The sequence below is a fragment of the Tamandua tetradactyla genome, chromosome 5 (genome assembly GCF_023851605.1).
Source record: "Tamandua tetradactyla isolate mTamTet1 chromosome 5, mTamTet1.pri, whole genome shotgun sequence".
NCBI lineage: Eukaryota > Metazoa > Chordata > Mammalia > Pilosa > Myrmecophagidae > Tamandua > Tamandua tetradactyla.
In genome coordinates, this window is record NC_135331.1 from 12,366,800 (window position 1) to 12,379,532 (window position 12,733).

The 12,733-nt window shown below is 49.1% G+C and overlaps 1 protein-coding gene across 1 annotated transcript in view; it reads left to right on the top strand.

Moving 5' to 3' along the window:
• ACAD10 (acyl-CoA dehydrogenase family member 10) overlaps positions 1–8,430 on the top strand; it is a 66,567-nt gene extending 58,137 nt beyond the window's left edge. Inside the window, 14 exon segments of the mRNA XM_077159877.1 lie at positions 1,231–1,371; positions 1,882–1,909; positions 1,912–2,009; positions 2,133–2,193; positions 2,196–2,221; position 2,632; positions 3,858–3,989; positions 3,992–4,015; positions 4,673–4,732; positions 4,735–4,838; positions 6,550–6,646; positions 6,649–6,692; positions 7,631–7,708; positions 8,266–8,430. Of these exon segments, the coding sequence (XP_077015992.1) occupies positions 1,231–1,371; positions 1,882–1,909; positions 1,912–2,009; positions 2,133–2,193; positions 2,196–2,221; position 2,632; positions 3,858–3,989; positions 3,992–4,015; positions 4,673–4,732; positions 4,735–4,838; positions 6,550–6,646; positions 6,649–6,692; positions 7,631–7,708; positions 8,266–8,403 (1,032 nt within the window). The 3' untranslated portion in view covers positions 8,404–8,430.
• Positions 8,431–12,733: the final 4,303 nt, after the last annotated feature.

Genomic DNA, 12,733 nt, shown 5'->3' on the forward strand with positions numbered 1-12,733 from the left:
CTGTAGCTGACGCTGAGATGAAGCCCAATCTAAACATAAAAATCAGGCCTGAGGGAAAAGAAATGATTATATTCATAATCACTTATGTCATCTCATTATCTTCCCAACAAGCCAAGGAGGTGAGTGCAGCAGACAGTGGTCAGGTTTGAGCTGCCTAGTGACCACTTCCCCTTCTCTTGGTAGCAGCATCAGTTTCATTTGAGGGTATTCCCTCTCCCCCACTGAATACAGTCTGGCACAACTGGGAGTCAAGGTGCCTTGCCCAGCCCTCCCAGGCCAAAAACGTGAGCCAACTGAACAGGAATAGCATGCAGTGACAGTATTGAAAACAGATGGCACGCACTCATTCCACGTGGCAGGGCCCCAGGGGGATTGCTGAGTATCCTCTTCTATCACAATCCTCTAGGCAGCCCTGGCCCCTGTGAGCTTCCAGGCTTCCTTCTCTAATCTTTGTCCCTTTTGAGAGCTCCTGAGAACCCTCCCATCCGATTTCTTTTTTCCTTTAGTTAGCCTCAGCCAGTTTCTATTGCTGCAACCCAGCAGTGCTGACTGCTGGGTTGTCATCACAACCCCATTTCATAGACAAGGACACCGAAAACTGGGAGAGCAGGGATTTTGCCTGTCTCCCCAGCCCGTGAGAGCGCTAGGTCTGAACTGGTCGATGGGAAAGCCTGAGTTGCTAACTACTAGGTTAGGCTTCCTGCTTACCCACATAGGAGCCACATTTGGAAATGTGGAGCTATCCTTGTCCTGGGAACAGTCAAAAGCTTTGCCTCATGAAGGAGTGTGTTCAGGGGACTCCTTATTCACTAAGTAAAAGCAGCTGAGGCTGAAGCCAAAGGAAATGGACCGTGTTCCTTCCAGGCATGGCAAAGGACCCTTCCGCCTACGGTGTTCATTGAGCATGCTCTAACAATATTCAAAAATACAGCAGGAGTAATGTAAATAATGATGAACTAAGGAGAAAGCAGGAGTGTCTGGGATATGGGTATGGAAGGTGATTGCTGCTGTCATTGATAGGACAGGGTCCTCCCCTGGAGCTTACTGTACCACCGTCCCTGCAGGTGTGCAGACTTACACCCGGCCTGATAGCACAGATGTGGGTCACTGCTTTGGGTACACACTGCATCTTTGTCTGTCAGCCTTCTTCCCTCCACTCCCCTCCATTGTTTTCCATGGATCAAATTAAAATTAAATCCTGGGGTTCTTGATTTATTTTTCCCATGAGAGGAAAAAGCCAAGGCTGAAGGACTTTGGAACGTTTTTCTATCCTTGGAGATTGATCCCAAGAAAAAATATGGAGCTGGATTGACCAATATGATGAATGCACACTTGTGTCAACTGATGGGCAGTTCTCTATATGCACCCAAGGTACCTTCTTTAAAGATCCCCTAAATGTGCAAGATTCTCCTAGGGCTTGAGAACACCTCAGTATGCTCTATCATTCTTTTGCAGTAAAGGGGAAGTCCCCCTGGCTCATACTGGCGTCATGAACACTGATACTGAGACTTCGGATAACAAGGAGAGGTCAAGTGTGGGGGCAGGGACTGTCCAGGAGCAGGGCAGCAGCTCCCAATGGGAGCTACCTGGAGGCTGAGGCTCTGGAGGGCACAGCCAGCCTGGCTTCCACTCGCCCCCAGCCTCCTGGCTCCACTCTCCTTTCTTCTAAACAGACAGGGGGTCCATGGTGGGAGTTCAGGAGGTCTGAGATATTCTGTTCACAATGTTGAACGTGTGTTTCTCTGGAAAGAAGAAGAACTTTCACTAGGTTGTCAAGGGGCCCATGACTTGGAAGGGACTCCAGTCCACTGCTGCCAGGGTACAGGAAGTTTTATTTAAACTTACACGTGAGAGTCATCGTTCTGCTTCTCTCCTTTTTAGATATTTAACTGCTCTGCTCCAGAGACAGGGTGCAATATGACACTGAGGAACAGAAAGCACGCTGGCTGATGCCCCTGCTGTAGGGAAAGACCTGCTCCTGCTTTGCCATGACTGAGCCTCAGGTACCTATTCTGTGCTGCAAGCCCAGGAGGCTCCTTCTGATCGAACCAGACCCTCACTGTGCCCCACTGGGTCTCTGCAGACAGGGAGCCCAGGAATCTTTGCTAATTCTAACTGGAATGTGTTCTCACTCAGGTTGTCTCCTCGGTGCCACCCACACTGAGTCTTTGATCAGAGAGCACAGCCTCCATGTCACAATGGTCACAAGTGGTGGATGTCAGTTATTCAGCCCAAAATCCATTTTTCAGTCAATTCCGTGGGTCTTTTATTGATAAGCAGGCCTCTCGATCCTGTCTCTATGCCCAGCTGTTGTCTGAGAAGTAACGAATGTGCCAACTTCTTTTTCAATAAATGCAAACAAGATTCTGTCTCCATGTTCCCAGAAGCTGCAAACCCTGTGAGACCAGGAGCATCTCCCAGAATGCTCTGTTTTCAAGGATTGTTACGGGGGTGGAGACTTAACCAGGTGCCCACAAGTGGGGTGGATTCCCTCCTACACACATGACTCTAGGAATCGCTCACTCCTTCCCTCCTCTCTCTTCATTTTGCCTTGAACTTCACCTTTGAAATTCACCTGCTCTGTGGTTCCCCTTGCTCCCGGATAAGGGGCATTATATCTTAAAGGTGAAGGGTAACCTAGTGTTCTAGTTTGCTAGCTGCTGGAATGCAATATACCAGAAACGGAATGGCTTTTAACAAGGGGAATTTAATGAGTTGCTAGTTTACAGATCTAAGGCCGAGAAAATGTCCCAATTAAAACAAGTCTATAGAAATGTCCAATCAAAGGCATCCAGGGAAAGATACCTTGGTTCAAGAAGGCCGATGAAGTTCAGGGTTTCTCTCTCATCTGGAAAGGCACATGGTGAACGCAGTCAGGGCTCCTCTCTCGGCTGGACAGGCACATGGCGAATACGGTATCATCTGCTAGCTTTGTCTCCTGGCTTCCTGTTTCATGAAGCTCCCCGGGAGGCGTTTTCCTTCTTCATCTCCAAAGGTCGCTGGCTGGTGGACTCTCTGCTTCGTGGTGCTGCAGCATTCTCTGCTCTCTCTGAGTCTCTATCTCCAAAATGTTTCCTCTTTTATAGGACTCCAATAAACCAATCAAGACCCACTCAAATGGGTGGAGACATGTCATCCCCTAATCCAGTTAAACAACCATTCTTGACTAAATCACATCAACCAGGGAGATGATCTCATTACAGTTTCAAATATACAGTATTGAATAGGGATTATTCTACCTTTATGAAATGGGATTTATATTAAAACATGGCTTTTCTTAGGGGGCATATATCCTTTCAAACCAGCACACCTAGTGTGTATCAAGTCCTAACTCTGCAGGGCCCTTCACGAGTACCGTGGGTACCTTACCTTGCTGAATCCCCACATCTCCCCAGAAGGTGGGTATTACTGTCCCAATTTTACAGAGGGGGAAACTAGCAGTCAGAGAACTTAAGTCTCTTGCCTTAAGGTACTAGCTCCCAGCTGGTAAGCATGGAACACAGAATTGAAAGTTTGCCTGATTCCAAAGCCCATGCCCCAAACAATTATGTTTACACTGCCTATAGGAACACAGCAGAAGAGGCTGGTGAGAATCAAGTAGCGATTTCAAGCCTCTTGCCTCTAAATTTTATTTCCAACTCTTTATGATGCTTTTTAAAATTGTTGTCTCACAACTGTAGATTCAATTGCTCTTATTTATGGTCAAGAGTCTGCAAATACTCATCTGAGTATTAAGCCCCGCAGAGCTCTCCCTGCTTGCTGACTTTGGCTTGCCCTGTGCCAGGATGGCATCTTGAGAGCCAATCGATGGGCCTGGCGTCAGATGAGGGGGGTCTGTCTCTTTCCTTTCCCTGCAGGCATCCTGAACTCTCACTGCCAACTCTGTGTGTTTATGGGAAAATGAGACCCATATGCCCTGCACCACCAGCAGCAGTCTGTGCTCTTGGTTCCCATGGATGCCACAGGGATAAAAATCATCCGGCCTCTAACGTGTATGGCCTGGAAGATGTTCCAGGTTAGACCTCACAGTGCAGCACATCCTGATGGCCTCGGGCAGCCTCGCTCTAGTTCAGGACTCACCTCCTTGAGGGGTGTGACGACATTTGGTAGGCCACATGCTCAACCATGCAGGCAGATTTCAGAGAAGCATTTATGCATTTTTCTCCTCTTAACTTAGAAGATAAACAGAACTCTGAGAGACAGAGAGGACTCTCCGGGCAGGGGATGGATCCAGGAAGTGCACTCCAAACCTTCTCTGGCCTGCTCTTCTCTCCCACTGTGGAAAGCTGAACTCCAGGACATAGCCCTGGTTTGGTCTTCTCATTTTATGCTCTTTCTCTCTGCTAAAGATGTTCATGTTTTCCTTTTCAACATTTCCATTGGGTCACTGTGTTAATAGGGTCACAAATTACTAGGGAGTTTCAGCTTAAGGCAGAATTATTGTTTTATAAAAGAATGGTAGAATATTTGTTTGACGTAAGAAATGAGTGATTTTTCCATCATAATATGCTCCGTTTGTTTCCCCTCCCCTTTCAGCTACGTCCCAGTTAGAGGACTAACTCAAGAGCAGGACTGTTCCCAATCAGAAGACTTGACCGAAGGTGTGGGATAAACAGACCCAAGGAGGACAGGTAAAGCTGACTGCTCAAAGTGATGCATTTGGGTCTTTCAGGTGGCCACGGTGAAGTCCTATTTGAACATGTTTGTGTGCCCAAGGAGAACACTGTCCTGGGCTGGGGCTTAAGATTGCCCAGGGCAGACTGGATTCCGGCAGGATCCATCACTGCATGAAGCTGATCGGGTATTCAGAGAGAGCCTTGGTGCTCATGGAGGCTCGCGTGGGTGCTTCCCCTCACTCCTGGCACTGACCCAGAACCACTGTCTGTTTGCTGTCAGATTTCCAATCCCAGCTGGATTCTGAGAGCAGTTAAGAGGTGAAGCATGGTGACGTTCTTGCCAAGAAGTTGTTTACCTGCCTTTGCTTTGCATCTGTAACTTTGCAAAGTTTGAAAATCAGAGCAGAATGGGCCCCATTCTGCCCATGTGAAACACGCTGAGCTCTGGGCAGCAGATGGTAGTGTTCCAAGGTCCAAAGGGTCACAGACTGCCAGAGTCATCCTGGCACATCTTAAAGTATCAGATGCAGAAGAAACCCTGTTGATAGCTTTCATCCCCAGTGCTCCAGCAGCCAGACCCTGGCATGCCTCGAGCTCTATCCTGAGCACTTCATTCTGCTGTGACTCCCTCAGAGGTCGGAAGTCTGAGTAAAAGAGAGCTATGGATCAAACATAGAATCTTTTGCTGGGAACAATCAGGGGTAATGATTTCACAAAGATGAAGTAAAGCTCTGAGGCCAAACAATGTCTCACAAGAAACCCTATGCAAAGAACAGAGGCAGTCAAATGTATTTTATTACTGAGCAAACATTCTGTGTCAACACATTTGACTTGGGCTGATCAGTTCTTTCCCCTTTGAAAATTAAATGGTCCTCTCTGCTGGCTCAGGGTATGGTGGGGACTCCAGTTTCATCCTGCATTAAAATTCAGTTGACTTTCCTGGGAGCAGTTTGATAGTATGCATGCATTGTATTAACACAGCAATTCCACTTATAGGCTTTGATTACAAGGGATAAGACCCTTGATAAAGATTTGATAGTAGCAGGTTCCCCAGCACTGACTATAATAGCAAAATGCTGGGAAGGCCCCATTCAGCCAACAGCTGGTGACTGGCTAACTAAGCCTGGGCAGGGCCTGCAGTGAGATTCCAGCAGTCTACAAAGCAGTATTTAGTGTGTTACCCTGTTTTTGTAAAAAAGTGCAAATGTATGTGTGTGTATGTATATATATATACACACACACAAAGAGCCTAGAAGGCTACCCACCATTAACTGTAAGTAATGAGATGGTGGGTTACCAGTTTTTATTTTCTCCATTATATTTTGTCTGACAATTTATTCTTTTTCTTCCATGAGATATATTACTTGTATAATAATTGTTTTTAGTAAAATGAAGAAAGCAGCACTCTGTATCACCTGTTCTGATGCTTTGTGACTTTGAAAGGCTTTAAAGTTGCCCTTGCAAGATAAAAGCTGGACGCCAGGGGCCTCCAGCATGCAGCCTTTCTTCCCGCCAGTGCTCCAGGGTGTGAAGCTGGTCTCAGGCCGTTAGAGGGCGCCCGCAGCCTCTTCACCATATCCTGGGTAGCCTTAGGCAGCTGCCTCGCAGCCAGCCCTCAGCCTGCCTGACCAGACTTGGCTAAATTGCCAGAGTAGGAAGTCACTGCACGGTTCCCATGTTGAGTGCCAGTATCTCTGGTCCCTGGAAACTGCCTGTGGCTAGACAGTGGGAAGACTGGCAGATGAGCTGCACACTCCTGCCTCCACTTCCTCTCCTACCCTGCCATGCAGCGAGGCCTGTCCTCTCCAGTGTGCACTTCCTCCCACCTCCTCTCCAGGGCATGAATACCTGCCCCTTAGTGTGGCTCTCAGTCCACCTGGGCACTCACAACCAAGGGCTAGAGTGTCCTGGGCTCTGTTTCCTGCATCAACAGGTGAAGTCCCGAGTGGCTTTCAGGAAACCCCTGGTGGAGCAGGGCATGCTCCTGGCAGACATTACCCAGCCACCTGTGGAGACTGAGCAGGCCTGGCTGCCGTGCTGAAAGCTGCCCACCTCATGGACGTGGCAGGATATAAGGTCAGAAGCCAGAGGCTCCTCTGAGGGTCTCACAGACGACAAAGATTCTAAGCTGGTGGTGAGGGAATCAGTCACAGAATCTCTAGATACTGAACTTGACTCAGTGAACTTCTCAGTCCAATACAGTGGGCTTAATGGGGCCCGGAAACCTACTGGCTTCAAGCCTGCACCCCGATCTGGGCTCTCCAGGTATGCTGGTGCAGGAGTCAGGCAAACTACAAGTAGGTGAGGGAGAAGGAACCTTCAACTGGCCTTAATCTAGTTACAGAATTTGCCAAAATTGGAGATTATTTCAAGTGTGACATTATTCATTAATTTCAAGTGTGACATTAATTTATTACTCTTTCTGTGTGCCTCTAGTGGATCATGCATTGTACTCACATTGTCCCCTTCCTTGTCCAGCCCTCTGTGGGACAGCCTCTACCTCCTTCCCGAAAGGCTTCAGTAAAGTGGGGCCCACCCAGGTTCACAAATCCTCAGTTCCCTGGCAATCTAGTGCAGAAGCCATGGGAGCTCCCAGGGTGCCTGACTCATATGCCCTGACCCACGGCAGATCCTTGTAGCTTGGTTTCCCAGAGCCCCAGTTGGCCTTGGCCCACTGTTAGGTGAAGATGAAGGTGGCTGTGCCCCTGACTTCTCCTTCTGCCTTTTCTGGGTACCAGAGATATTTTCCATCATTTGGAAAGATGGCAGAGTTCCTGGGTTGTCCAGGCACCAGTGTCACACCTTACAGCATCTTTAGTCACCCTCCCAGTTGTCCCTCCATGCTCTCCAGTGTTGGGGACACAGTATGTACTAGGTAGGGGCTGTCTCAGGAGCTTCTGGCCTAGCGGGAACAATCTCTGTTCTCTGGGAGCCACTGTCTTAACTTCTTCCTGGGAAACAGATGTTCTTTCAAGGTACTGCATTTGGTCTCCCTGCATTTCTCTTCCTTTGAGGCTGCAGCTCTAGATGTTGCCATGATTAAAATGGTACCCCACCCAATCGCCTACCGAGTGATCGATCATGCCATTCAGGTGAGCAGACTATGAATCTTTGGCTTGTTTGAACCATTTACAATAAATGCAATCCTGGTCGCCTTCAGCAACCCAGCGTCTTGTAGTGGGATGGTGGCCCTTCCCTGTACACTCACTGTACCTGCTTCTTTCCTTTTCCCTCCTCAGTACAACCCTACAATATGGACCCCATTTGAATCTGAGGAAACAAGGCACAGAAAGGTGAAGCAACTTATCCAAGTTCATTCAACTTGCAAGCAGCCAAACTTGGATTTATGTGAACCTAGGTCTTCATGATGCCAAAACTCGGGTTCTTAGCCTTGCTGGGATGCCTTCTTCCCAAAATTTAACATCTCACCCCAGCAGAGGGATTCTCCCAGTGGCAGTGACCCTGCATTGCAGGTTTGGCGACTGTGGCATCCAGAGAGTGGCAAGTGTGTGTCTGCACCTGAGGTCTTCCAGGACATCAGTTATCACACAGGTCCTGGGGGGTATCCCTGGGAAGAAAGCTGTTTTGAGCAGAGGTCCTTGGTGTCCATCACCCAGGCTTCCTCCCCTTCCCACCCTATGTCCTCCAGGCCTTCAGAGCAGGTCTGAGCAGCGACTATCCCCTGGCTGAGTTCTTCGCCTGGGCCCGAGCACTGTGCTCTGCTGATGGTCCAGATGAGGTACACCGGGCAGCAGTGGCCAAGATGGAGTTGAAGCACTGTCCTTAGGCCTACGGGAGCCAGACTGTCCCTGCAGGGCCAGCCGCCACCCAGAACTTAAAATAATGTGGTTTAAAAGGTCTGTTTTTGTGATTCTTGCACCCTGCCCAGAAGCTCTGTCTTGGGCCAGTCACTGAGACTGAGACTCTTCGGGTCCCCACGGAAGACATTTCTATGAGAAGTGCTGAGTGTGCTATTTCAAGTGAAGAGGAAGGGGGTTAGGTGTATGCTGCACTGGTTTTGGCAGAGAGCCTGGGAAACTAGTCTTCAGTTTCTCGGTGCTGGGCCCCTCTGTGGCTGTGGTGTGTGGCAGCTGTAGGAATCTAGTATATAGTAGGAAATACCACCCCTGTTTCGTGGCGCCCTCCCTGGCACACACAGGGGCAGCCACGTCTGATTGCAGCCTTGAGACACAGGGCCCCAGTGCTCCTGAAGCCACTGGCACCTCCCTTGCTTCATGTGAATGTCTATAAAGCAGAACCTTAATTCAAGTGCTATTCTGGAAAGAAGCTTTGGGGACACAAAAGAATAAGGCAATACATCTGAGACTTTGTGACATACAAAAGGAATCAAGACTAAAGGTTTCCACTGCAGACTCTTGGTCTCTGTGTGCCAGATACCTCCTTGCTCCCCATGCTCCTCCTCCTGTGGGATCCTGCCAGTGCACTGGCCGTGTACGTGGGTGGGACACACAGGCTGGGACTCCCAGCTGGGCTCACATCGCTGCCTCTCCACTGCTGAGTAGAGTTCTCTCGTGCTCACTATAAACGACACCGAAGGGGCTGCTACTTTCTGGTGTGCGAAGCCTGTGGCTCTCAGCCTCCCCCATCTGCTCACAGAAATTCAGAGAACTTGGTGGGGAGGGCAGATGGTAGGCAACGGGCCATTAAAGGTCGGAGAGTAGCTTTCCCTTTTCTGAGGAAAGTGGAGTACCCACTTGCTGAGGTCTCAGTTCCTCCAGCCACTAGCTCCTGAGAAGAGGGTGCTGCTCCCACTGAGCCCAGGTGGCCCGTGGAATTAAGTCATCTCATACTCTGTGTGATGTGGCTGACAGCTGCCCAGTTCAGCTAGGCTGGTGGGCAGTGGCTGTCCCCCTCATCTGCTGCACTGTGGACTTGACCTCCTGATGGGAGCCACTTCACCTGAGTGCTTGCCTGCTGCAGCCAGAGCCAGGCACCTTCAGTCATCTAGGGGCTGGTGAAGGTGCACCCCAGAAAGTCTGGGGAGGCAGACCCTCTCCTCTGACTACAACTGAGAAACTGTTGTTGCTCAAGAAGGGTAAAGTTAAATTCAAGTCAAAAATATATAACCACAATAAAAATAGAATTAAAAGAAAACTATGGCTTGTTATCACAACACCAGCCACACTGGCAAATGACCTTCTGCAAACTCTGGCCAGAGCAGAACTGCCTGGGTGGCAGGACGTCAGTGACCCAACCTATCACATGGCCCTAAGAATGTTTATTGCTGCTTCTGGGGTTGACCTGGCTTGTTAGGCGGGAGCTGCTGCAGGGATGAAAACAGGAGTCGTTCTGTGGGGGTGAACCCTGTGTCTCCCCCAGCTAATCTGCTCTAGAGGCTGGAGGCTCTCAGGTAGAACTCTGAGAGCTGACCTGAGGAATGGCAGCCACGGAGCCCAGGCCTCCAGCAAGCCCTCATTCGGGGTCTCCCGCAGAACTGAATCATCCACTCGACCTCTGTGGATTGAGCTCCAAGGCTGGGGCCCGCACTTGTCTAGGCTTTCAAGTATGCACAGTTAACATAACCCATAAACCTGCTGTGATCTCAGGGTGCTCGTGAGTAAACTGGGGGAGAGTGGTAAGTGCCTGGAAGCCAGGACCGGGTGATGTGGCAGACACTGCTGGGGGCAGGCTGGGACTGTGGGCCCCTGGGAGGGCTCATTTCAGAAGCACTGGGGCCAAGACCTGAAAGACAAGAAGAACAGACAAGAGTGCTTCTGGGGGAGCTGCAAATGTAAAGGCCCTGGGGAGGAGCCCTGCAGGTGAAGGGTGAGGCGGGGCAGAGAACAGTGAGTGAAGAGGTTGGGAAGGCAAGTTCGGAGCCAGATCACACAGGGCCTCGTGGCCTAGGTAAGTTAGTGTTTGGAGTTGATTCTAAAAGTGACAAAAATGCCACATTTAGGTAATGGTGTGATGTGACCTGATTTGGGTTTCCAAAAGATTTGTCCACACACCAAAGTTCCCTAGGATGAAAAAGGAATAAAGGAAGATTAGAGTCAGGTTCAAAGTTTCCTAACACTGCAGAAGGTGCCAGAGAAACCACCTGCAAAAATATATATATATTTTAAGGGGGAAGGGAGAAAATGTGAGCACAAGATCCAAAGAACTGAAAGGAAAGGAAATCTCACCTAGTTCTAATCTCATTGTTTTCACCTTCAGGGAACAGAAAAACTGGCACTTCTGGCTAGCCAGATATAGAAACCCGATAGGTAATTCCCCAAGCATTGTACTTCTCGAGGCTGGAAGTAAATGTGTGGTTATGGGTGCACACTTGGGTGTGAACACGCTTGGTGCAGTAATGGATCATGTCTGACCAGTTTTACTGTGGAAGACATGATGTCTTCTCACCCTCCCTACATGGCTGGACCTGCCTTATTTATGAGCCTGTCCTGGGAAAGGGAACAAAACGTGACCAGAGTTCACTAACTTCTTTTCCCACAGCAGTCTCCCTGAACACACTTCCTGCTCCTCTGCTCTTGGAAAGCATCAGGGGGCTGGCTTTCTATAGGGGTGAGCCCCCCACCTGCCCCACAACAAATCCTCACCAGGTTCTACCACCAGGACTCCAACTCTGGAAGGGCTTTTCATCCCTTCCAATTTTCATTCCTCCTCCTCCTCCCTGCAGGAATATATGGTCTTGGCATTCGAAAGCTGCCCATCCTCCCCCAAGTCTTGGTTTCAGAAACCATCAGATTATTTCAGGACAATCCCTTCAAGGATGAAAGGAGGTGACTGTATTCCAGGCAACTTGCCGGGGTGGGACCCCTTCAAGAGAACGGCTGGACAAGAGGCTGTTCTCCACCAAACATCTCCCTCTTTGGTTCCAGTGGATGGGGAGCCCTTGTCGGTCCTTACCCCAGCAATGCCTTGGAAATGCTGGGGCTGTGTTGGTGCTTGCCTCTGTCCATCCCTGAGAGAAACATGGAGCAGACCCAAGGCAAAAGCAATAGTTGGGCATCTCCGAGGTACATCTAGGGAGAGTAGTCGATGTTTATGCTGCAATCTGTGTAGTATTCAGAGAACAGGAAGCGTTCTCCTCTCAGTCAAACTCACTATTACGTGTGAGCATCAGAGCAGGCAGATGTTGGTCTATGGGGCTAAAGCAATCTGGGATAAAACTGAAGTGAATCTGTTTGACAAATACTCTGGGAGCAGAGTTTCTTTGAATCAGGTTGTTTGAGGAAGAAGTGGCTTGGGCAAATTTCTGTTGCATTAGCATTAGATAGATAACACGGCAGCAGTTAAGAGCTGCCCTTCTGGATTCAAACAGCCCTGGGTTTGAATACTGGCCCCATTATAGAGTAGCAGGGAGACCCTGCGCAAACCACTGACCTTCCAGGGTTGTTGGAGGATTGAATGTGATAATGCACGGTGTCCAGCTCTTAGCAAGCCTGCAGTTCATGCCAGTTATTCACATGAGGCTGGAGTGGGAAGTGGAGTTGGCTAAAGAGGAGGAGGTTGTACCAAGGCTGGGGTACGGGCCTGAGCCAGCTTAGACTGCAATGCTTCTCATTTTTTAATGTGTAAAAGGATTGCCCGGGGATCTGGTTGAAGTGAAGAGCTTGATTCAGTAGGTCTAACATGCTCCCAATGAGCCCAGTGTTGCTTGTCTGGGGAACATACTTTGTGAAGCCCGGTGAGAACAGCGGCTAGCCTCTCCTGACCTGATCACCCTGGAAAGCAAGGCACCACCTGGAGGTAATAATAATTGACTCTAGGTCTTTACACACTGGCACCACAAACTATATATTATTTTTGAATCTTTACAATTGGCAGGTACTTTTCTTCTTGCTGTTTTAAAGATGAGGGTACTGAGGTTCAAAGAAGTTGCATCACTTGCTTAAGATTAAACAGTCAGTTAATTCAACCCTAAATTCTACTCTGGAGCTCTTTTCACACTTTCCACTCGGAGGCACAGCTTTTTTTTTTTAGGATCTCTCAGGTACTTTCTAAAAGGCATGGGCTGCCTCACCTGGCAAAGGATAAGGAGGAAAAAGCAGCCCTGCCTAGCCAAAGAGAGCATCCTCTGCCCTGAAGAAAATACAGGAGTTTTTCTCCTGATGATTTTATTTCAAAATCTCCAGAGTTCTGCTAACTGC